A 24,452-nucleotide genomic window follows, 5' to 3' on the forward strand; every position below is an offset into this window, starting at 1 on the left:
TGCAGGTCTGTAACCAAATCTTTCTGGGTAAGGTTGACTGCAGGCAGGCATTCCTCAGGCTTCCTGTTTGTTTTCCAGAGATGGATAATCCAGTTTCAAGAGTCACTGGTGTGTCTGTTTTTCCTAAACATCATTTACAGCACTTCACAGTTGCTCTTTATGAAAAGGGAACTTAATCGAAGCCAGTTAATTATTAACTAGTCCAACCCCCAATACAAAGGGAGATTGAGGACTGCCTAGTGTGATGTGAAAATATTAAGTACACGAGTCAGCGGTCTTCAGTTGATTGGAACATGCCTGTATTTAATAATACTACTGTATGCATCTCAGCTCTCTGGCATCCTCGTATTTTCACAGTGCAGCTGAGAACCAGAAGTTAGTTGGCTTCCAGGCAGGCAAAATAAATGTCACACAGCATCTGTGTATTGGGAAGCTAACAGACGATCCTGGGAAGAGCTCCCTTCAGATAACAAGGAAATTTTGTACCTAGCACAGTGCCTGAGCTCTGGCCCGTTATCTTATGTTTTATATTACAGATCAAATTTGGGAAACCTTGAAAGAATGCTCGCTCTGCTGAGTGATGGGAAAAGTATTGGGCCTGCTTTCAAGGAACTCTGTCTTTGGCATATATAGGATTGAGCCCCGATGGAAAGTCATCAGGACAGTCGGAGATGCCTTTTTGATGCACTGTGGAAATGTATATATGTAGACACAAACTCAGGAGGGGGAGGGCAAGGGAAACCTACAGAGGAGATAAAAGTTGGGCAGGTCCTGAAGGATGAAATCGTTTCAGGCAAACAGGGTTGTCTTTCCGCGCTCCAAGTTTTCGGCAGATTAAAAGTGGCAAATTAGAAAGCAAAGCTTTGCCGTAGGTGGCCACACTGACAGCCACCGGAAACATTAAAAACAGAAGAACTCAAACACAGCAGTTTGACTGGAGCGTTGGGTGCAGGCATGGAGCAGTGGGAAGGAGAACTGGTGGTGATGGGTGGGTGTTGGGTGTTGGGGGTACCTGCGAAGTAAGCTGAGACCGGAGGACGGTGAAGGGCTGGGAGCTCTTGGGACAGATGGTGGGAGCTAATGTTTGGCATGAGGGAGGAGTGAGCTGGGTAAGCACTCCAGAGAGAGGGGCGTTCCTTCTGTTTCAGGGAGCGGTATTAAGGGGCTGTACCCCGTCTGTGGGAGCGTTCGGGAACCCTGAACTTCTTAGCGCTTATCTATTCACGGCCCTCACTACCTGTTTTCTCTATTTACTTAGGCTTTTTACTCCTTGAGGCAAAAACATGCTTAGGTATTTCTTTTCTGCCCCCTGTGGTGCCTGTCGAAGTGTCCTCTGGAGTTATAAGCACTCAATAAACGCTGGCTGTTAGCCCGTGTACACAATTTGTCCTGCAGCAATTAAAAAAGAAAACAACTTGCTTTTTAAGTTCAGAATTAATCAGAAGAAGGGTTCACGAGTTATGTCCGTGTACTAACAGTGCCTGGTAGAAGGCTCAGAGTCCTGTTTTCCTCTGATTTTGGTTGAGGAGCCAGTCCGTGCTCACGTTGTTGACTCTCAGCACTGCCTCATATCCACTTTGGGAGAGCTGGGTTAGAAAAGGTTCTCCTGGAATGTTCTCTCAGACTTAGACTCTTCCCCTTTCTGGACTAGAGGATGTGCATTCTTGATGTCTCTGTGTGTGTCTAAATGTCCTCCTGTAATCCAGTGACGTTGGATTAGGGCCAATCGTTTTCACTTAAACGCCAATTTAAAGGCTTTATGTCCAAATACAGTCACATTCTGAGGTATTGGGGGGTTAGGCTTCAACATATGAAATTTTGGGGGACACAGTTCAGCCCATAACAGCCCTAGAAGACCAAATGCTTCATCTAAACCTATATTTCCACCCAGAACTCTAGGGGAAGAGAGTACCCAAAGTCCCCACCAAAAGTCTATCCATCAGGTCACCTTCCTGGTAATGGGCCTTTTTCGTCCTCCAGCTAATATGCCTGTGTCTGTGCTGGCCTCCCTGAAGAAGGCAGGGATGGAGGACTAAGGTGAATACCTACAGGGTACAACCTGGGTTTTGTTCTACCCTAGGCTACACGTGGAAATAGAGTGGTGGTGGTAGAGGATGAGGATGCTGGCTGCTAGTGGAAAGGAGGCAGGCTGGCTGTGTCCTGTAGTTGATTCAGTGTGAAGCGAGTGGTGACACTTGATGGCTGTGCCGTCTGTCCAGGCCTAGTGATTTGGTCATTATGGTGGATGATGGTCATGGTAAACAGCTCTCATTGAGACCCCCAGAATGCCAAGCCGTACGAACACACGTACATTATCTGCACCATGGGACACACTCCCCACCCTTTCTGAGGGCAGCTGCTGCCCAGTGTGGGCTTCTGCCACCAGCCTGCCTGTTGGCACTGGAGCCCATCCTCTTGTGTGGGCACGTGGTGGGTGTGGGTAGGTGCCTTCTGCCCCTGCAGTCAGGTGCACGGAACTGGGCCTGCCCTTAGCTGGGTCTGAGTACTTGGCAGCCCTGCTTGTGAGATGGGCGGTCCGTGCGGTGGCCTCTCCCCAGCCTTTCCAGCCTGCGGTCCCGACGGAAGCCTGGCAGCAGCTCCCGGCCCAATGCAGAGCATGTCAACGTGGAGAAGAGGCAGCTGCGGACGTCAGCTTGGGTCACGGCTAGGCCCCGCTGGCCTCCTGGGCTGGGTGGAGCCCTTTGCTTTGATCTCTGGCCTGGTCCAGGGGAACACCGGTGCGGTATTTACAGTTGGGGAAGGACCGGCATTTTCTGTACCAGTGCAAGCCCTCATCCAGCTGCAGTCATAGTTGTTGAAGCCTTTCTCCGGGCGCCCTGGACTGCCAGCCTTGGCAGTTGGATGAAGTAGCACTGGGGTGTGTGCAGGCTGTGTCTGTAATTGCTGGGCTCCTGGGACTGGGTGGCTCAGCCAGTCTCTGAAGTTATGCATTGTGCCAGGGTGTGGCCCGGGGAAACAAGCACTTTATTTCCTGCTTCCCAGTCCATGGTCCTCTGTGCTAGGGGTTTTGGCAAATGTGGCGGTGGGTCCCCCAGCTATTTTTGGTGTTTCCATCCAGCCTGCAGGGAGGAGGAAGGAGCTGGAGGTTGAATCGGTCATCATTGGCCAATAATTTTATCAATCATGTCTCGGTAATGAAGCCTCTGTAAAAACCCAAAAGGACAGAGGTCAGAGAGCTTCCAGATGGCGAGCGCGTGGTGACTGGGAGAGAACGGTGTGCGCCGAGAGGGCGTGGAAGCTCTGTGCCCTTTCCCCATGCTTTGTCCTACGTATCTCTTCATTTGGCTGTTGACTCATATCCTTCAATATCCTCTTAGAGTTAAGTTGGTGATCTAGTCAGTAACATGTTTCTCTGAGTTCTGTGAGCCGCTCTAACAATGTAGTTGAACCCGAGGAGAGGGGCTCATGGGAACATCTGCCAGTCAGAAGCACAGGTAATAACCTGGGCTTGGCAACTGGCATCTGAAGTGGAAGTTGGTCTCACGGGACTGAGTCTGGAATCTGTTTCTATCTCCGAGTCAGAATTGAGTTGAATTCCTGGACACGCTGCTGGCGTCTGACAGTTGCTCGTTGGTGTGGGGAAGCTTCCACAAGCACGTGTTGGAATTGGGTCTGGGAACCATTTTCACCTGCCTAATGCCCTAAATTTCAGGGCTGTGTTGACCACCCCGTGGGAAGGCCTGGTGTGTGGCGAGGGCTCTGGGGCCAGGCACCTTGTGAGGGCCCTGCCTGGTCTCCCGGTTTTTCACACCTGCGCTGACCCTGAAACACTTCTGTCTTCTCCAGTTATCCAGCCAGCTTCTGCTCCATCACTGGTGATAACGAAGGCACAGAGAATAGCTGAGTAAAATTCAAACCTACTAATTCTGCACTTAGTAATGCAGGTCGATGAGTGGCAAACATGAAGTTTTGTGAGGACTTCTGTTTTTCTGGGCTCTCTCCAGCTTACAGATAGAAGATGAAGAAAGACCAGAATTTTTAGTGGGTGAAACGTACTTTCTGCTTTGGACCCTTTATGTTACATTTTTTAATAACTTGCCGTCGTGTTTTTGGTTTGGCTGTGCTTGGTTTCCTTCATGGCAAGTCTCTGGAGGCTTCTTGGAGGTTTCTCTTTTGCATAAAAGTTAACTCTGCTTCCACTTCTCTTTCTGTTTGACTGTACCTTTAATTTGCTCCTTTCCCCCCATCAGTTGCATCTTGTGATACCGCAGAGTTGTGTAGGAATTCTTGAAATGTGGAATTTTGGGCTCAAGTACTACAGAACGTGGGCTGTGCCCGTGTCTCCTCCAGGCACATGGAGATGGCTTTACCCCTTTTCAAACCCGACTTGGGGCTTGTCCTTGACATCGATGGGCAGAGCATCATCTTGGGCTTGAGGAGTAACTAGCACAGCATGATCTGGTCTGTGGACTTGGACTCAACAGAAGGGCCGGGTGACCATGAAACATTGTGTCAGTTGGTCAAAGGCCCAAGTATGTTGAAACATTCTTGGGCCAGTTCTCTTAAGGTGCCCATTAAGCTTTGTTTCTTTGGAAGGTGGAAGTGAGTTGGACGGTTAGAGCTAAGCCATGCTGGGATGGAAGGGCTGGGCTGTGGGAGACGTGGGGTCAGACCCTGATAGAAACAGCAGTGGTGTGAGAGGCTTGTCTTCTATCATGCAGTTCAAGCAAGTAGAACTACATTACATTTGTTTTCTTCTTTCGGATAGGACTTTGCATAGCACCACTTCACTGGCACAGGGCTGGCCTGGCCTTGCTCCCTCCAGCCTGCTCTGCTGTGGTGACACCAGCTGGCCTGCAGGGCTCCACACTTGCCGGGTCCCGAGCACCTTCCTTTGTTAAGCTGGTTTAACACTCCTGAAGGCACCAGAGTAGTGTTTAGCATCTCGAGGCGGGGTCTGAGACACAGGAGATTCGCCATTTGGTCAGTGGTGAGGTTCTTTTGTAGTTTGCATTTGTGGCGATGTGAACAGCCACCCAGGCTGCCACTCATTCTCGTTTCTGAACCTTTCATGCGCTGCACCACCTGGGAGGCTTAACACAGACGAGCTCCCGAATGTCGGAGGTGTGTGCAATATGTATTAGATTTGCTCTTGAGGTTTTCTTCCTTATTTTAGATCTAGGGCAAGACAGCATGACTATTTTTAATATTTCAAAGGAGAGTGTTCGAGATAAATGCATAATAGCACCAGAAGGCAGGGTTCATAATGCAGTGCACGCACGGGAGCCACGCTCACGATGCTGCGACCTGTGAGCCTGCTATAGCTTTTATTATTCCCCCCACATTTCTGTTTTAAGGGAAGTTGGGGATAGTAAAACAAAGCAAGGGTTTATTTTCTGTTAATTCTTCTCAGTGTTTCATGGAGATTAATTGTTGATACTCAAACAGCGTATATGTCAAGAATTTAAAAGTCACGTACGCTTGTCACTAGAGCGGACTTAACTTTAGGTAGTAATATCTTGTGTGTGGGCAATAACATAATTTTAGATATTATTGCCAAATTTTTAAAGTTCCTAACTTCTCCTGAAAGCAACGAGAAAATAAAACAAAATCTTACTTGCCATATTCTTTTTTTTTTTTTTTTTTGCGGTACGCGGGCCTCTCACTGCAGTGGCCTCTCCCGTTGCGGAGCACAGGCTCCGGACGCGCAGGCTCAGCGGCCATGGCTCACGGGCCCAGCTGCTCCGCGGCATGTGGGATCCTCCCGGACCGGGGCACAAACCCGTATCCCCCGCATCGGCAGGCGGACTCCCAGGGAAGCCCTATTTGCCGTATTCTTAATTTAGCTTGTCATTAAATGTTAGCATTCTGAAAACAACAAAATGCAGCACCAACCCAGCATAATCTTAGCACGTGGTTTTTAAGAACTAACAAGTGGCCAGTATTTTACTATAGTGTAAATCAGAATCTCCCAGTCCTTTTGGTGTTTGAAATACTCTAATTTCTGGCTTAAAATTCTTTTTCCTCCAACATACTTTCAAAAAAAAATGTTCTGTGACATAACTTTTTAAAATTAAAATGGGTGCAAATTATTTTTGCTTGGATCATGTTCTGGGAAGTATCCAGAGGGAACATGGGTGAGGGAGGAGAACTGGCGTAGGAACGTCAAGGCACTTGGCTTGGAGTCTCCTGTGGACTGGCCGTGGATGTCTTTGTAGATGGAGGTGTGTTCCAGTCAGGAAGCAGTGCCCCCGCCATGCCGTCTTTAAAGGCATTAGTGCTTTGTTTTCCATGGCCTCATCTTCCTCGAGATCAAAAGCATGACTTCTCATAGGTGAAACAGAGCCACCTCCGACTCTTGAGTTACAGTCCCAAACAACGACACTGTGTTTTGTTCACTTAAAGACGTTTTTTTAAAAAATTGAGGCTCTGCTGTGTGCATAGCACTGACTTAGGTATACTGTATGTTGTAAATAGTTATGACACAGTGTTAAAGTGAATTAGAAGGAGGAAATCACCATCAGCAACTGTCTGCTGCTGGACGTGGGAGGATCCGGCTTCTCACTGTTCAGCAGCAAAGTCTAGGCTTTACACAGACCACCTGTGCAGGGTAAAACGGAGCGTTTTCTTTTCCTTTACTGTTAATGGATGGTAGAAAATCATCACTTATTCTCTGCACACATTTAAATTTGCACACTTTGATACATTTTGACATGTTTACACCCATGAAATCATAAAACTCCTGATAATCCTTCTCTCCCCACTTTCCCCAGTCAACCTCTGATCTACTTTCTGTCCCTATAGATTAGTTTATATTTTCCAGAGTTTTATATAAATGGAATAATACAATACATACTCTTTTTATCTTTTCACGCCACATAATTATTCCTACATTCATCCGTGCTGTGTGTATCAACAGCTCGTTCTTTTTTATTGCTGGGTAGTATTCCATGGTATGGATATGCCGCTGTTTGTTTATTCATTCACTCTGTTAGTGGATGCTTGGGTGGTTCTATAAATAAGCTAAGAACATTCCTTATGTCAGTGATAATTTAAACTTAGCTTTCCCCCCAGTCTTTCCCTTTCTGCAAAGTGAGTTTAATAAGATTAATTTTTCTCTTCCTCTTTTTGCATTAGGCAAATTAAAAGGAAGAGGAACAGACTTTCTGGGTGGACCAGAATTTCTCTTGGGTAATACAATCAGATACCAGATTTGTAGCATTTTTGAATATCTGTTTTTAAAAGCAGGCAACATTTTTCAAGAATAGAGAAGCAGCCCTGGAAAAAGTTACTAAATGATTGCAATTACTTGGATGTGTCCTGTGCCAGCAAAGCTGCAAGCTTCCTGGCAACCTTGGAAACCACCCTGGAGGGATCCTGACCCAAAAGGAGGCAAAAGAGGGTCATAAAACTTAAGAATGCATGAATTCGTTGTTGCTGCTTTAACTCTGAAAGTGTTCGACGTAAGCGCTTGTGTCCCCGGACCCCATGTTAGTTATTGAAGTACAGCAATGGAATGGCTTAAAATTTCTTGTCATTTATAACCCTGTACCTAGTGATTCACAGTAAAGGGGGCATCCCTGTCTGCCCTGCACCTCTTCGCCCTCCCTGAACCCCGGGGCCGTCCCGTCTACAATTGTCTTGTGCTTTTCCCCCCCGTCTCTTCTTACCGCCTGTGGGCTGGCCAGACGATGGCCTGCAGGACCGGACGGTGGAGGAGAGGCCTGTCTGGAGACATGAGCTGCTTAGCTGCCTTCCTCATCAGGTTTCTAATTTGGCTTCTGTCTTCCTTTTTCCAGTGGTGACCAGATTCAGAGCTTCCTACAAGTCAGGCTCACCCCAGTGTGCCCAGAGTATTTCTTTCAGTGTGGGTGTGAACTTTATTCTTGTTCGTCTGGGAGTCTAAAGAGACATACTTAGGATTGTTTTTTAAAGAAGAATTTTCTAGACTGTTACTGAACAGCGCGGTAGGGTCACCGATAGGAAATCTAATTCTGCTGGCGTAGCAGCAGACCGTCAGTCAGTTGACCCAGTAAACAAGCCTCAGGACTGGCCATCAAGGGTCGTGCCCTTCCCTGTCAGAGGGAAGCTTGGCAGTCCCCTTCAGTCCCTGTCATTGCAAAGCTGATGATAGGCTTATGGGCAGAACCTACTTCCTAATGCCCCCAGAGTCTTAAGGATGCTTTGATTCTGTGTCCCTTGTCTCTGGAATCTGTAGAGATAAGGGTTTCCTGTTTTGAGTGGCAAGTGATTTTACTGGTAGAATGGCAGTTCCCTCAGTTTTTAGCTTTTATTTGGGGCGGGGAGTTGTTAATTTCTGGGACGTGGTACAGTTTGTTCACCATGGAGGCAAGTTACTGGGAAGGTAGACAGGTGGTTAGGAGGGCTGTTTCAGATCTCTGGTGTCAGTACGGCACCCACGGACAGGAGGCGGTGGCAGAGGCAGAGAAGAGGAGCTGGGCTCTGGGCTGTTGGGCCGTGGAGTGGATGTGTTCTGAGTGAAGAGAGTCTAGAATGACTCTCTGATTTCGGACTTCAGGTAGAGATGGTGGTGATATGCGTCAAAGTAGGAATAAGGAGAGCAGGTTTGACTATAATGTCTAGCCCAGTCGCTGTTGTGCTGGGTTGACTGATCTCAGGAACGCCGTGGCCTTGACTGATGTCTGATCTGAAGGGTGAACATGGACCTGGTGCCGGGGAGGGAGGTTAGTGTGGGAACACAGGTCTGACAGTCTCCTGGGCCTGCCAGGTGAGACCACGGGCGTGGATGGGCGCTCCCCGGGGAGGGCACTGGAGCAAGAAGGTGAGAGAGCTCATGCGGGAGGGCAGGGACTCACAGTGGGGACACCAGGAAGGAGAATTCCCGCTGCGGCTGAGGGAGCGTCTCAGGCAGGGTGGAGACAGTGCTGCAGAGGGGTCTCAGGCGCGAGAGGAGCTCAGACTCGGTGGCAGTTAAGAGACATAGGTGGCCTGGTAGGGCTTCCAGTTTCCATGGCTTGGCGGGGGAAAGGCCCCACGACAGAGGATAAGAGCATCTTGTCCTCAGAGCTCAGAAGAGAGCTGACAGGCATTCTCTGGGAAAGGGGAGTAGGCAATTTTAAAGGTGATTTGGCCGGAGCACCTAGTCTACGGCGGGTCTGAGTTTCCCTTTTTTAGGGATTGCTAAGTTCTGTTGTGGAGTCAGACCTTTTGGGGCATGGCTTTAGGATTTAGCACCATGATGGTAGTGTTTAAAAAGTTACTGGAAATTAAGAGAGAAGCTTCTGAATTTTTATTTACCAATGCAAGGCTTTGAACCTCTGGAGAAGTGCAGGCTCATGGGTGAAGGCTCTGCCTGCACGGTGTTCTTGAAAGGCCTCTCCCTCCGTGAGTTGTGCCTGTGACGCCGCAGCCCTGAACGCAGTGTGTGCGGAGTGGTCTTGTTGGCCTGCTGTGGGAAGGGAGCGTTTAAGTGAGCCGTGGGGGTGGAGGAGCTCCGGGGGGGAGGAGAGCTCTGGCAGAGCATCGGGCCAGCTCCTGGGGTGGTGCTGAGGGGCGCCTCGCTGAGTCTGGTTAAAAAACAGAACCCTGTGAACCCTCAGTGATTGGTGTACTTGTAATTTATTCCTATTCGGATATTTGTTTCTTTAGGCCTGTCAACTACTTGGTCACAGAATTCCAGATCCCAGCACAGGAGAAGTTCATGCTCCAGACATGAAGATCGAAAGCCTTCAGAGGTATTTCTTGAAAGCTGGCGTGACTGTGCATGTCGTACGTGTGTGCGTGAGTACATATGGTTGACACACACACCTGGTTGGTTGATAGTGGTGTCAGTCTGTGCATTCTTGGGCAAGTTACTTAACCTCTCTGTGCCTCAGTTTCCAAATCTGTAAGATGGGGATAGTACAGGTGTTCACCTCGTAGGAGTTTTGTGAGAATTAAGTGGGTTAATGCCCAGAGGTTAATATGTAGAAGGTAAATCCTGCTCAGTAAATGTTAGCTATTATTATTATTAATTCTTTTCATTTTTTTTTTTTTCCTTCTCTGTTTCACCTTTGCTGGCTCCCACCAACTTTTCCTATGGCCTGGAGATCAGCATGTTCAGCTGCTGCCGGTCACTGCCAGCCTCAAGTTAGTTTTAGTCGTGAATTTGTGGTTTGTTTGGCAAAACCCAGTGTAATTCTGGGATTCTGTTTAGGGGATTATGCTTAAGACTTTCTCCCCTTCTTTTGAAATTTGTTTCTCACCTTACATTTCCCTGCTCCCTCACATTTTGTTATTATCTACCTATCTGTCATCTGTCCAAAATTGTTTTTGGGTGAGTTTCTTTGTGGCTTTTGTTGGTTAGGGGCCCCTCCCACTCCTGAGATCTGTGTTCTCTGAAAACCTTGGACTGGGCTCTGAGGATCTAAGTGATTGAAGAAAAGGCATTTTAGTTTGTCACAGTGTTTAGGTGAGCAGGTTATGGGGAAGAGAGTTTTCGGTCCAGCCCCTTGGTTTTGCACTGCCTCTTGGTGGGATGACTTCAAAGACAGCCTCATCTTGTAGCGACTGAGCAGAGGCCGCCATCCATGAGGAAATTCTTCGACGGTAGCAGGGAAGCCGGGGGCGCTGTGTTGAGCGTAGGATTCTTTAGTTGTGGAATAACTTCCTCCACGAGGAAGTAGCGTATAATATACTTCAGAATTGTGCGAAACCATCCCAGGGGACACTTAAACATTAGATCAGATGCTCACGAGAAGGTGCCCGTTTTATCACCTTGATTTATTCCAGGCCTTTGTCCTTTTGAATCTGCAGCGCTGCCTTCCTTTCCTCTGGTGTCGGGAGTGACTCTGCTGCTCTTTTTTCTCTCTTTAATTCCCTCCACAGCCCCCTCAATACCCTTCTGATGTCCACACCGCACTCCTGTTATTTCAGGGCAGGAATTCAGGGTGCTCCAACAGGGAGCTGATACCTGTGTGAGAGCACCGGTGCCCCGGGTGCAGCTAGAAACCCCTCCCAGAGTCGGCGCTGGCAAGTGTGGATGCTGCCGGTCTTGTCCCTGACCTGTGTTTTGTTCCGGGGTTGTTTTTTTTTTTTTTTTTTTTTTTTTGGATGGAGTGCTAAGGTGGAGCCCTGCTGGGGACTCAGGAGCTCACGTCCGTGTGAGGGCATCTGTTTCAGTCCCTGACCGTCCTCATCAAGTCCCTGAGCGCAGGGACGTTGGGCTGCCTTTTCTCATCTTGTTGCTTCAGTCTGATTTTCCTCCTTCTTGGGCAAAATCCCTTACTTGTTACTTACCAGACTTAGCTGGAACGTGTTTTTAACTGATGTGCTTCCTGAAGGTGTAGATCTGTGACTTTGTTTGAAAGGACTTTTTGGGGGTCTGCAGGGCACGGCTGGCAAAGTTAATGCTCCCCGGGGCGCGGGCGGGCATCTGCCGCAGGGCTCGGTGCTGCAGGGGGGCCTGATCTTGTGCTTTTGTGTGTGTGTGGGTGCACAGCCAGGTTCTTGCTTGTTACTGGGACTTTAGAGATGAGGAGTGGCAAACTGGGGGCAAGTCGGGCCCCAGACGGCCGGCTGGAGACGTGGCCCTCTTCCTCAGACACTGCCTCAGACTTCGTTACGGTGACGTTCATTTAAGTGATCACCAGCCCGAAAAGCCACCGGGAAAAACAAATACGGACCTATTAGCAGGCGTATAGTGTGAACTGTGCTTAGCAGCACAAGAAAGAACTCCCTGTCCCAAGAAGAGAGAGTTCAGCATTGTGACTTGTGTAAACAGGGAGTGTAGCTTACAGATGCAGGCACGCTTGGTGCCAAATACAGCTTTGGGCCGGCGCTAATGCCAGGGTCGGAGCTTCCTCGTGCGGCCCTGGGACAGGAGTGGGCTGGGCTCCGGCCGCCTCCCCCCCCCCCCCCCCCGCCAGGAGGAGCGGGCACGCGGGGGCCACCCTTGTGCTGCTCCCCTCCTGGCCCCAGATGAGGCCCGAGGGGCCCTCTTGGCCGAGGGGTGCTTTTGAGTCTTGTGCGTCTGTTTGTGGCAGGGTGAAGAGAGGGTGGTAGCTTGCTTGCTTTCTTCTTTCTTCCTCGCTTGTCTCCTCCCCTCCCTCCCTCCTCTCCTTTCCCCACAAATGCTGCTTTCCTAGTAGAAGTTATGCCGGGTGAAGGTGTGCAAACACATTCTTTACCAGCCCATTTTCTACCTTGCCTCCATTGGTGTGTCGTTGCTTCTCTCCCAGATGTTTCCATCCTGTACCCTGCCCGGCTCTAGCCAACTGGGACCCGCCCTCCCCGGACACCTTGCTGTTAAGCCCAGGTGCCTGGGCAGGCGGGAGGTGGGGAGAGGCAGTCTGAGTAGAGAAGAGGGGTCCCTGGGGGCTCTGGGTTTTGGCTTGGAGTTGTTACATGGTTAGTGGAGTTTTATTTCTTAAACATTTACAAGAAAGTCACCCTTGAGTGAAATATCTCCCTCCAGGGATTTTTTAGGCGCATGTTTTCAGCAGCCTGCTTGGTGAATTGGGAGTTCTTAGAAGTTTTTCCGGGGACGGCAGCGAGGTTCCTGTGTTGCAGTAGCTGGTGCGGACGTCGCCATCTCTTGGAGCTGGCGAGGGAGGGAGGGCGGTGTGAGCTGCTGCCACCTCCGACCCTGAGCGAGGCCCAGGGCGTGGCAGGCCGAGGGGGTTCCTGTAATAGGTCAGACTGGTTCTCTGTTGAAACAGTGACCTTGTTACGTGGCAGCTCCATGGTTACCCTGCAGCTGCCAGCGCTCTGAGTAAGAATGCAAATATCCAGTGTCAGTGACCCTTTCTTTCCCTTTCCAGGTGTTTAGGACAGACCTGATCACTGCCATGAAGTTGCATGACTCCTACCAGCTGAACCCGGATGAGTACTATGTGCTGGCAGATCCCTGGAGACAGGAGTGGGAGAAAGGGGTCCAGGTGCCGGTGAGCCCTGGGACCATCCCTCAGCCCGTGGCCAGGTAGACGTGCCCCAGGGGAGGGGTGCCGCCTCTCCCCTGACAGTTGCCTCTCTGCCCTGACAGCTGGGTGCCTGAGAGGAGCAGTGGTGTTTGGGTCAGCAGTGAGGCTTCTGGGGAAAGAGAAATGCAGTAGAAACACACCTCAGGTCCGAAGGTAGTGCTTTTAAGGGCCATGGGCCTCCGAACTTAACATTGCAGCCAATCGGGAAGGTGCCTCTCTCTCAGAGAGGAAGGTAAATTCCAAGGCTCCCTGGGAAGTGGCTGGCTGCGGGGGAGGGACATTTGGATGTTTGCACAGCTGCTTCCCCTCTCCCTCTGGAGGGCCGCTGTGCTGGAGAGAGGTGCCTGTCATCGGTTGGGTCCTGCCGTGGTCCCTCCACCTCTGGGGGAGGACGGGTGTGAGCAGTCCTGCCAGGTTTGGGTCCCGTGGGCGGGGAGCTTAGCGGAGGAGTGTGTTGAGGAGTACTCCTCGGACGGGCTTTCTCTGGATTTACTTCTAACCACTTTTCTCCTTAAGGGTCTTGAGGGTCGGCTCTTCGCTGACCGGCTTCAGCGTGAAGCTGGGCCGGTTTTCTTGTTTCCTCTCCGGCCGGCTCCACTGGCCTTGAGGCTCCTCGCGGGGCGAGGGAGCTGAGTGCCCTCTGTGCTCAGCTGGCAGCCGGCTTTGCCGCCGCTGCGTGGTCAGTCACCTGCCTGCTTTGCGAAATGACCTCTTTCACCGTTGCCAAGTGTGGACTGAACTTACCCCTTGGCCCTCACCCACGTCCTGTCCCTCAGGCGCCGGCGGTGGTCGAGTCTGGTTATTGTGTCTGGGATCTCTGTGACAAATGTCCCCATAAAGATGCAGGCTGAAACGACCGCTCCGATGCCTCCACAGGTCAGACTGCAGCCTGTGGAGTGGACGGAGGGTTTCACTGGGCTCTGTGGGAGAAACACGGTTTGGTTGCCTCAGGGTTGCCTCTGGGGCACAGCACCGACTAGCTGTGCAGCACTGACGATCCCAGTCCAGGGGTTACGAGCCCAGCACAAGACGAGTAAACGCTAACACGGCTCATGGAAGTGTCAGCTAAAACCCTGCCCTTAGCTGAGTGGGACGAATAGCTCCCTTAACCGTGCCTGTCTCCGTGTCCTGTGGGTAAAGCCACCCTGGTAATCACAGGGTGACGGAAACACCTCGACGGCCTCTTTGGACAGCTGGGTGTTAACGCGAGCTGCCGGCACGCTGCGACGTGCAGGTGGAGGGCCGGTGGCCGTGGGGTGCTCCCCAGGCGCCTCACTTCCCGTCGGCCGTGGTTCGCCCTCTTCCTGCGCTTTCTTTTGCGGGGGCCGGCAGTTCTCCAGGCGTTCCCGGGGCGGGGGCGAGGGTGCAAGTGCAGGAGCGGAGGGGACTTGTGCTCCTCCCTGGGTCCCCAGCTGTGCCGGGAGCATCCCGCCCGTGGCTGGGACTCTGGTTCTCAGACTGCTTAGCGATGGACAAGGCCTGAGTTCTAGAACCAGAGGTGACGGGTTTCTCCCTTTGGCGTCCCGGCCTTCTGCCATGCAGAAGCTGTGTGCCCTGCCATGCAGCTGCTCTGGCCGCCTCCGTGTCCCTGCGAACCCGGGGCTTGGTGGCCTCCAGCAGGGGCGGGCAGGCCTGGTTAGTGGAAAGTGATGTAATCTTTAACCCTTGACACTGCTGTCACAGCTGGTGGCTGGGCACGGCAGCGTCCTGGGAGGCCACGTGGGAGAGGCTGATTTTGAAGACTTCTGCAGCGTTTTCACTTGCATCTCTTTCTATTTTAGGGGTTATAACGACTCCTGCTTTGCTTTATCAGCGGTGGCGTTAGGGTTTTAACTCTCTGAACCCGGCAGTGACCTAAGGTTTGGGGGTTGGAGGTGGAGGCTCGCTTGGGGGCCTCCTGGCAAACTTCCTTTCTTGTGGCAGGAAGGGTGACCTGGCTGCCTTGTTTTCTTGTTAACCAGGGTCGTGTCTGAAGAGAAGTCCCTCATGTTCATCAGGCCCAAGAAATACATCGTCTCGTCGGGCTCCGAGCCTCCAGAGCTGGGCTACGTTGACATCCGGACGCTGGCCGACAGCGTGTGTCGTTACGATCTCAACGACATGGACGCTGCGTGGCTGGAACTGACCAACGAGGAGTTCAAGGAGATGGGTGAGAGGCGGGGGCTCTGCTGCTTGGCCGCGGACGATGAGCGGCGAGTGCGTGAGGCCCGCGGTTCAGGGGCGAGGCTCCTCACCGCTGGCGACGCCAGCTCCGTCTCGGCCTCAGTCCGGTCTCGGGATCACGGGCTCTTTGTTGGAGATGCGCGTGTCCTGCTGTGGCAGGTGTGCTGAGAGGGACTCAGTCTGTGTGCGTCTCGTGGACAGAGAGGTGGGATCGAGGAGGGGTGTCTTCCACGGGCACGAAAGCGGGGGCTCCCAGTTCTTGCCCTGCACCCCGCAACCCTGCCGGTTACCTCAAGAGAACTGAGGCCCAGAGAAACGCAGCGCTTCCCCGAGATCGCACAAGGGTGTGGTCCACGGTTTCCTGCTCCGGTGTTCTGTTTCTTCCCCCTCCGGCGGTGCTCTTCGGATGCCGCCTTCTTCAGCCGTGGCCTGCAGTTTCTCACAGGAGACGCCACTCCAGCCAAGCTCACCATTTTCCAAACACATCCCTCGTGTTCTCACCTCAGTGATTCCCCTTAGGTCCTTTTCCAAACCTGAGTGCTTTCTCCTCTCACCCGTCGATCTGTCCCGGCTTTCCTTTGGTGAAGCCCTACCTTAGCTGGGTGCCCTGCCCATTGCGATCTTTTCTACAAGTCAACCATTCTCGTGTATGTACGGCTCAGAGGACCTCGTTTGCTTGCATCTCCTTGTGTCACGACCAGGAGGACACTTGGATCTCGGCTCACACACCACTTCAGGTTGCTAAGGGTTGCCTGAAGTGTGGTGATGGCAAGTCAGGGAGACCCAGTCTGGGCTTCCTGCGAGAGACGTGAGGATTCATTAGCATGTGCTGTATGTAGGTCAAGGTCGGGAAGTGGTGGCACAGGCTGTCTGTGTGCAGTCTAGCACATGGTGAATATCTACGGAGTGTTTCATGGTGGATTTCAAAGCCCTGAAGGGCCAAGACTTTGTTTCGTGTGGAAGCCTGAGCCCAGCACGGGGCCTGGCGTGTGACAGGTGCTGCCATGCGTGCTGCTCCCCAGCCTTTGAATGGGAACGATGGTGTGGACTGAGCTGGGAAAGCTGTTACTCCGATATTTTGATAAAGTAGATCTCCTTCCTTTTGGTCCTTGGTTTTAGGTATTAGTGGCCAGGATGTCAGCAGGCTAGGAGGTGGGGGTCTGTTCGGAAGTTTTCAGTGCTCTCTTGGAACTGAGTACTATGTTTTAGCTTCATAGACTATAAAATTCTACTTTGTAAAGACAGCTGTAACGCACTGGACTGACTGGGTGTCCTGTGTTAAGGCAGAGGGACAGACGGCCAGGGACCGGGGGCTTCGGTGGGTGGTCTAGGTGGTGAGTGCTGGGCTTACTCGTCAGACTGCAAGGCGGAGCTGAATACTTGGGCAGGATGAGCGATGCAGTTGTAGAACATGTATTGAACGCATGCGTAAAGGCGTTTGTCTTAGCTTTTATTGGTCTTTTTAATGGTAGAAATGAATTATAGGGCATAGGGCTGTATTTTCAAAGCCAGTGGTGTTTTCGGAACTGGTAGGAGGAATCGAGATGAAACCTCCTGGCCGCGCAGAAACGACCTCGTCATGAAATAAGGTTTGAGATGATAGGTGGCTTTTTTGACTGTGTGTTTAGGGCTTAGCACAGTGTCAGCGCTAATGTGTGCTCCAAGTTTTCAAAAACTTGGAAGTCTTAATTAAATCTGTGATAATGCATATAAGTTGTTGTTGGCCCTAATGACACTTCTGTTGTTTCTTGCCAGTTACATGTGTTTGAATATTTTTTACAAGCTGTTTTTTTCTTTCCTGCATGAGTATTTTCATTGTAGGAAGTTTGGGATACGTCCGCAGATGGAAGAAAATAAAAGTCTCATCCCCACCACTAGCCGTAACCACACCATGATAACCGCCTGAAGTTTGTTTTTGGCCGTTCTTGCATAAGAATGCATTTTCTTTGATTCACCAGGAGCTGTCTGTCTCCTTTGCTTGAGACGTCCCTTGTGTTTCCGTCTTTCATGTGTCTGACTAACTATGCATCTCAGCTTAGTAAATTCAGAGGGTGAGGAGGGATAAACCAGGTAAAAAACATTTGAGCGTTCACAGTGAAATCTGTTCTCGGCACCATTTTAAGTAGCAAGAATGGGATGTGTTTTTGGAAAAAATGCCCAAACCATAATAGGTGGTCATGGTTTTGAAGTCACTTACACGCTAGTTGGTATATATAATACTGTAATGAAACGACAGTCTAATGATATATGCATTTAATAGCCTGGAACCATTTTGGGAATGATCTTTTTACAGCAAGCACTCCATCTTCAGTGCCTGACCGTGCCTGACCGTAAACTGTTGGGTGCAAGTCTCTTTCTGCCTCTGAATTTCAAGACCCTTCCTTGGAAGGGTCTGAGGGACATCCAATAGAAAATATGTGGGGGGCACTCAGGAGAGATTTGTTTATAATATTATTTATTCATTGTGCATTTTTATTAGTATGAATAGTATTATGTTTATTAATACGGGTTTATTAAAATGGTTTTGTGGCATTTTCCCTCCAGGAATGCCTGAGTTAGATGAATACACCATGGAAAGGGTCCTGGAGGAATTTGAACAGCGATGCTACGATAATATGAATCATGCTATAGAGACTGAAGAAGGCCTGGGGATTGAATACGACGAAGACGTGGTCTGTGACGTCTGCCAGTCGCCCGACGGTGAGGACGGCAATGAGATGGTGTTCTGTGACAAATGCAACATCTGTGTGCACCAGGTATGTGGGCAGCGGGGCCCGGAAGGAGGCCCCCTGGGGTGGTTCCTCCAGACAGGGTCCGTGAGTTAAAGACGTGGGCCCATCTTTTTTGTTGCTGACAGGTGCTTAGTGTTTGAAGTATTTCTTGTTACTTTTACAACCAGGAGAACAGGATCCTCTGTGGACCTCATTCTTTCTTCGCATAGTGCCTTTATTCCCATCCACAGAAGTCAGGTTTACTGAGACTGTATGAGCCCCTCTGCCCTGCTCCAACACCTGGCTTTATAGCTATTGAGAACACTGGAGGGCAGGGGGCGGGGGGACTCTTGAAAAGGCGGTTAGTTTGCTGTGTTAGTTGCCCTTGCACGAGCTGGATGGCTTAAAAGAACAGAAGTTTGTTGTCTTGCTATCTGGAAACTAGACGTCTGAAATCAGGGTGTCGGCAGGGCCACGCTCCCTCTGAAACCCGGACGGAGAACCTTCCTCGCCTCCTGGCGGTTTGCTGGCAGTTGTGGGCGTTCCTTGACTTGCAGCCGCACGACGCTGGTCTCTGGCTTTGCCGTCACTTTGTGTCCTCCCCACGCATCTGTGTCTTCACACGTCGCCATCTTCTTGTAAGGCCGCCAGTCACGCTGGATGAAGGGCCCACCCTACTCTAGTGTGACCTCATCTTAACTGACTACGTCTCCTGTGGCCCTATTTCCAAACGAGGTCACATTCTGAGGTACCGGAGGTGTTAGGACTTGCTTTAACATATACTTTTCGGACACTAGTCAGCACATAACATTTGCTAACATGTTAGTAGATAAACGGAGCCCTTGAACAAGCGGAAAGGGTCCCCTTTTCTTGAAAGTTATTTCCTGTCCTCCGCGATGTCGAGAGGATTTGGCGGTTGCTTCAGTAAGGTTGGGCACTGGGTGATTTAAAAAGCTTGGGAGAATCTTAGTCTGGACCCTTACCTCTCTCGTTTATTTTTTTCATGCAGTAATGAAGTAATTTGTATTTCTGTGGGGACACGTGTTCACATACACTCTTTAGGTAATAGGCTCTCCAGAGGTACTTTCTTTGAATTCACCTGTTGATGCTGAGATTTAAAACCAACTTAAAGGGACAGTGGCTTGGGTGACCTCTTGGCAAGAAGAATCCAGTTTGCTTTGTGAAGTTCCTGACTGTTGTTTTCTTTAGAATGTGTCTGCTTCCTGGGTTTCCCTCTGCCTGAGGACTTTACCAGCGGTGGCCTTGTCCCGTCTCATCCTGATGGGGAGACCACAGGTCTCTTGCTTATGAAGTCATGTTATAGCCCATCTGTAGCTCTGGGTTTTCAACTTATCTAGGTGCTTTCCTCGGGATAATGGAGAATTCTTAGAGAGATTTTTTTGTTTCAAGACCATGAGCGTTGTGGCTGCCATTGTTGCTTTTACTTTGTTGGTGCCATTTACTTGGATGATGTTTCAGTTCTTTTCCTGCCATTTTACTCCCCCCCCCCCACCCCCCCACAAGACAAATCTTGTTTGAAAAAAAGGGTTCTGCTTGAAAACTGCTCAAACCCTCTGCTTATAAATGAGTTAACTGAAGTCAGGGTGGGCTGTTCAGCGTCCCACTGCGGGTTAGTGGCAGAGCTGGAGCTGGAACTCGGGGAGCTCTGGACGACACCCACCCCCACACCCCCGCCCCGAGCCTGGTCTGCTGTTCTTTCAGCCACACCACGTTGCCTGTTAGCATTTCCTGTGGTTCCTTTTGCTTTTGAGATGTTCTTCATGACTTGTCTTTCAGGCGTCCTCTATTTAATCTTCTATTTTACTTAGACTTGCTTTTCCAGTAAAAAAAAAAAAAAAAACTTACCTCTTCAAATGAGACTTTGTCTAGAGTGCCTGATACAGACCTTTCTGATATTTGAAACCTTAATCGTGTCAGTTAGCGCTATTAAAAAAAAAAATTTTTTTTTTTTTCCTTCAGCAAGTCTGTGTTGACAGTGGCTCATTCATGGCACCGACACAGTGCTCCTAAGCTCCAATCTTAGTGTCACTTAACTTCCCTGAACTATCATCCTGTGGTTTCCTTTTTGCGTCCTGGATATTCAGATTGCATGGTGGCTGTGTTTTTCCTGTCTGGAGAATTGGAACTATGTTACTGTCTCTCCACTTCCTGACTTGTAGTTCATTTAAGGATAAAGTTCTGAACAGTTTGGTGTTTTTAAAAGGCTCTGCATGTGCTCCTGGTACCATCATGGTGTTGTTTCTTCACTTCTTTAACGTTTGCCTTTTCTGTCTTTGAACCGTCTCAGTGACTTGAAGTTGCCTTGATTCCTGCAGTTTTTGCTGTCTTGTGTAATTTACCATCTTATGCAAAGCAGGCTTTGTTTTAAATATCCGCCAAAGAGACCAAATTCTCTTTGTCTAGAATGTCTCATTTTTCTGCGCCTGTTGTGCTCACTTGTGTGTGGGAGGCGGGCGGGGTGTCGGCGCCTGGTCAGTAGGGCTTGCTTAGCCCAGGGAGCGAGGCTGGTCCTCAGTTCCCTCTCCTTTTCACTGGTGTCTCGTGTAGTAGCTCTGGGAGGCTCTCAACTGCTTTGTGTTTTTTCCCTCCCTTTATAGCCCACCTACATCAGTAAATCAGAGAGGGATGCCTTCCGCCATCTAGCCCTGGAGAGAGTTTTGAGGATTTACTGCCCAAGTATTTAGAAACTTGATATAGATGGGTATCTGTAGCAACACAGCAGATCTTTTACAAACCTTTCTGTCCTCAAGTAGTTTTCAGGACCACCCTCTGGTAGGTAAGTACGTTGTACCTTGTACCCACCTCCCGACTGCTGCTGTGAGGCTGCCCGGCACTCGTCCTGAAAGGAGTGCCTCTGTTTTGGGGGTGCTTCTGTTAAAATCTTTCTAGGCGTTTTAAAATTCGTAGACACACAGGGTAAAAATAACTCTTTTTTTTTCTCTTTCTCTCTTTTCCTTGGGGATGTGCTGTGGCTTTACAGGCCTGTTACGGAATTCTCAAGGTCCCAGAGGGCAGTTGGCTGTGCCGGACGTGTGCCCTGGGGGTTCAGCCCAAGTGTTTGTTGTGTCCCAAGAAAGGTGGAGCGATGAAGCCTACCCGCAGTGGGACCAAGTGGGTCCACGTCAGCTGTGCGCTGTGGATCCCCGAGGTGGGTGCCCGTGTTGGTGGTTCACCTTGGGAGCCCGTGGCTGTTCGTCCTCACAGGGAGCCATTCATCCCTGGGCCACTTTGTAGCCGAGGAGTAAAAAGACACCTTTGAATTGCTACCCATTTTTCCACCTTAAATTGAATCTCGAGCCTGCTGTCGTGTGGTCAGTGGTGTGGAAATTGGTGGAAACGTTAACTGGAGGCAGCCGTGAGTTGGATTCTGGGTGGAGGTGTTCAGACTTGCCTTCTGATGCCTCTGCAGCTGACCCTCCGCTGCTGTCACGCTCCCAGAAGCGGACCCGCGGCGTTCTTTCGTCCGCGCTGCGGCCTGGGTGTGGCTCTGTCCTTTCCCTGGGATGGGCCGTAAGCTCCTGGGCCTGGTGGGCCATGCATACAGCACCGTCACGGTTAAAGAACCACTGCCCTAGGTCACATTTTTGTGATTTTTTATTAAAATTCTTACTTGGCCTCGACCTTTTTAATTTCAGGTCTGGTCTAATTTATTTCAAGTCCCAGACCTTGACTGATTTAATTTGCTTGGCTCACTCTGAGACTATCATTTGTGATTCAGATTTCAGCATTTTTTTGGCATATGATTTTGGTGCATTTTCCTCCCGAGGAAAAGGATCTGGGAGTGATTTGGATTGAGGCTTCACGACTCGGGTCTTGGTAGCATGGGAATCTCACGGTTTGGTATTAACAGGGATGCAGTTCAGTGATCCAGGCTGAGAGGAGAGGGAGGGGACCTTTACCTTGGTAGTTTTCCGCTTTGTATGTAGTGATAGTTTCTGACTGAAGAGAATGGCTTTCTTTAGTGAGAGAGAGATTAAAAGTGGTCAATGTTTACTTCTGCTCCATCGTTCACAACTGATTGCAGTATGTTTGAGACGGATTTCCAGTCCTGACCGCTTCTTAGCGGACCAGAGGTGTGGTAGATGGGTTACCTTGTCTTTGCTGTCACTCGGGTGAGCAGTGAGCATTGGGGTGTCTGAGTGTTTTTACAAACAGGACGTTTGTGTCAGATGACCCCCCCCCCCGAGGAGGGCGTAGAGTTGGCCCAGAGCTGGCCCCCAGCTGGCCCCTGTGCTGTCCTGATGCTTTAAAGTGGGGTTTTACCTGCGCTCGGAGGGTGAGTGCCCCTCGGCACCCTCTGGTAGGAGGGCCGTGGGGGAGGAATGGATCTCTGAGTTGCTGCTGTCTGTGTCCGGCCCCTGTCTTGACGACCCCTGCCACCCTGTCTTGTTATTTCTTGGGCCTCCAGGTGAGCATTGGCAGCCCCGAGAAGATGGAGCCCATCACGAAGGTGTCTCACATCCCCAGCAGTCGGTGGGCGCTGGTGTGCAGCCTCTGCAATGAGAAGTTTGGGGCCTCCATACAGGTAACCAGCCTAGTCAGGATGGCATTATCACCCTTCCTTGTGTTCCAGGGAGCGGGACGGGGGAGGGCTCTGTGAGCTGACCGTCACAGGGCTTGGAGATGGGGCTAGAATCCAGGAAGCAGGATGAGGTTCTCACAGCCCTTCTGAGGTTGCTGAGGGACGTCTCCAGCCCAGTATACACACCTTCTGTTGGTGGAGAGTGTCCAGTGTGACCGGAAACCCAGCTGTAACCATCACAGGGCAACTCAGAAGTCCGCCTGAGCTGCAGGGCAGTTCCAGTTTGTATCTGGTTTCTCCCTCCCTGCCCAAAGCCTGGCATTGCAGCTCTTTCCACAGGCCGACAGTTCTGGGGAAGAACTGGAGTCTCGGCACTGGAGGCTTAGTCACCCTCCCGCCTGCCGAGCGGCAGCCCTGCCTCTGTGGCTGCCCCCGACGCCGCTGGTTTCAGAGGTGTGCGCGTGGGGTGTCTCGGTGCGGTGCGCACTGTTGGAAATCAGCTTGGCACGCCAACCCTTTTGCATTTGGCAAAACGGGGACTCCTTGGAGCACCGACCGGGTGGGTGGAGGGACACCCATGAGGTGCTACACCAGGGGTTCTGCCCAGTCTGAATATCTGATTTTTTTTATGGTACAGTGTGGGGGAGGGTGGGGCTGGGGGAGGGGAGCTCGTAGGTAAGAAGCCGGCCTGCGTTTTCTGTGTCCACGTACAGGCAGGTGTAGACAGCCATGAGGCAGATAACAGGATCACGGAGAGACTATTGATGGCGTGCTGTTTCTTGGTGTTGTCTAAAGCGCTGCCTGAGAAGTTCCTCTCCGGGCCTCACGTTTTTGGCGTCTAGACAGGCGTGACCTCGGAGGCCTGAGGTGCTGTCCCACCGCGGTCTCCAGATGCTGTCTGCGGCTGCTGTTGGCCCTTTGCCTCTGTGGGGGCCGCCAGCTCAGGGACGCCGGCCCCTCCTTGGTCCCCACGTCACAGTCCGTGGGCAGAGGTGCCGGTTTGGGGCGGCTGCCCTCTTGATGCAGGACACGCAACGGCTTGGCGCACACACACACACACACACACAGAGACAGAGACACACATAGACACACACAGACACACACACACAGACACACACACACTCTCTCTCTCTCTCTCTCTCTCTCTCTCTCTCTCTCTCTCTCTCTCTCTCTCTCTCTCTCTCACTCTCTCACTCTCACTCACTCACTCCACAAGCTCGGTCAAACTGCCGGTCGGGGCTTTTAAAGAAATGACCTCATTTGGCAAACTCAACTTGTATTTTGGCTGGTAAATATTCCTCTGTGTAAGGTATCCACTGACTGGTGTTTCTTTTTACAAGTTTTCATTTTACACGCCAAGCTGTTGTGCTTTTTCTTCCTTATCACTTCCACTGGTGTTCAAGAATCCAAAACGTAACAGAATATTCAGAGGGTGAGGCATGAGACAGCTGGTGGGATTTGGCTGTGGACCTTGAAAATAGTGCAGATTTTTGTATGTGAATGGAATCTGCTTAAAATTAAAACATGACAAAAGCCTCTGGCCTGAGCGTTGTGTTAGGAGGGAGTGAAGGAGAAATGTTTTAAAAGCCACAAAATAAAAGAAGACACAGAGGGTGTGTGTGTGTGTGTGTGTGTGTGTGTGTGTGTGTGTGTGTGTGTGTGTGTGTGTGTGTGTGTGTGTGTGTGTGCAGACGGCCCGTGCGAACACTTGCAGGGAACAGGCTGGGGCAAACCAAGGAAAATGGACATCGTTTTCTTCCAAGTTACCCGGTGTTCTTCTGAGGATAGAAATTACGCCCTTTACTGAGTAGGTCCTTCACTGATGTTTCCAGGAGGCGGTCGATTGGGATCTCTGTGTCTCTTTTGAAGAGAGACGATAAAATGACTTTTTTGTTGCCGTTGACCTCTTTTTCCCAGAACATGAATTTGAAGGAGGAGAGGCCAAGGAAGTTTTTGATGATTTTTCATATCTTCACAGAATAGACTGATTTTATTAAAGAATTCCTGTCCGAAATGTCTGCAGCTGGAAAGGCTCTGGCTTACGTTTCTGTAACATCTGTTTGCTGAGTCAACCTGAATAGGAAAACCCAGAGGAAGGCCATTTGGCGTCTTTACAAAGCCCCGTATAAATGT

General features: G+C 50.5%; 1 protein-coding gene across 7 annotated transcripts in view; it reads left to right on the forward strand.

The window, feature by feature from the left end:
• The window catches only part of JADE1 (jade family PHD finger 1), a 195,737-nt gene that overhangs the window by 155,733 nt on the left and 15,552 nt on the right, over window positions 1-24,452 (forward strand). For 6 of the 7 annotated variants that reach the window (XM_060148709.1, XM_060148708.1, XM_060148713.1 and 3 more), the window contains 6 exons: window positions 9,592-9,677; window positions 12,744-12,901; window positions 14,864-15,051; window positions 17,610-17,821; window positions 20,778-20,945; window positions 22,206-22,322. In XM_060148709.1, coding sequence (XP_060004692.1) covers window positions 9,592-9,677; window positions 12,744-12,901; window positions 14,864-15,051; window positions 17,610-17,821; window positions 20,778-20,945; window positions 22,206-22,322 — 929 coding nt within the window. The remainder of the gene's footprint in view (window positions 1-9,591; window positions 9,678-12,743; window positions 12,902-14,863; window positions 15,052-17,609; window positions 17,822-20,777; window positions 20,946-22,205; window positions 22,323-24,452) is intronic. The other variant, XM_060148714.1, reaches the window with a different exon arrangement.

The sequence above is a fragment of the Lagenorhynchus albirostris genome, chromosome 4 (genome assembly GCF_949774975.1).
Source record: "Lagenorhynchus albirostris chromosome 4, mLagAlb1.1, whole genome shotgun sequence".
In the NCBI taxonomy this organism is placed as follows: Eukaryota; Metazoa; Chordata; class Mammalia; order Artiodactyla; family Delphinidae; genus Lagenorhynchus; species Lagenorhynchus albirostris.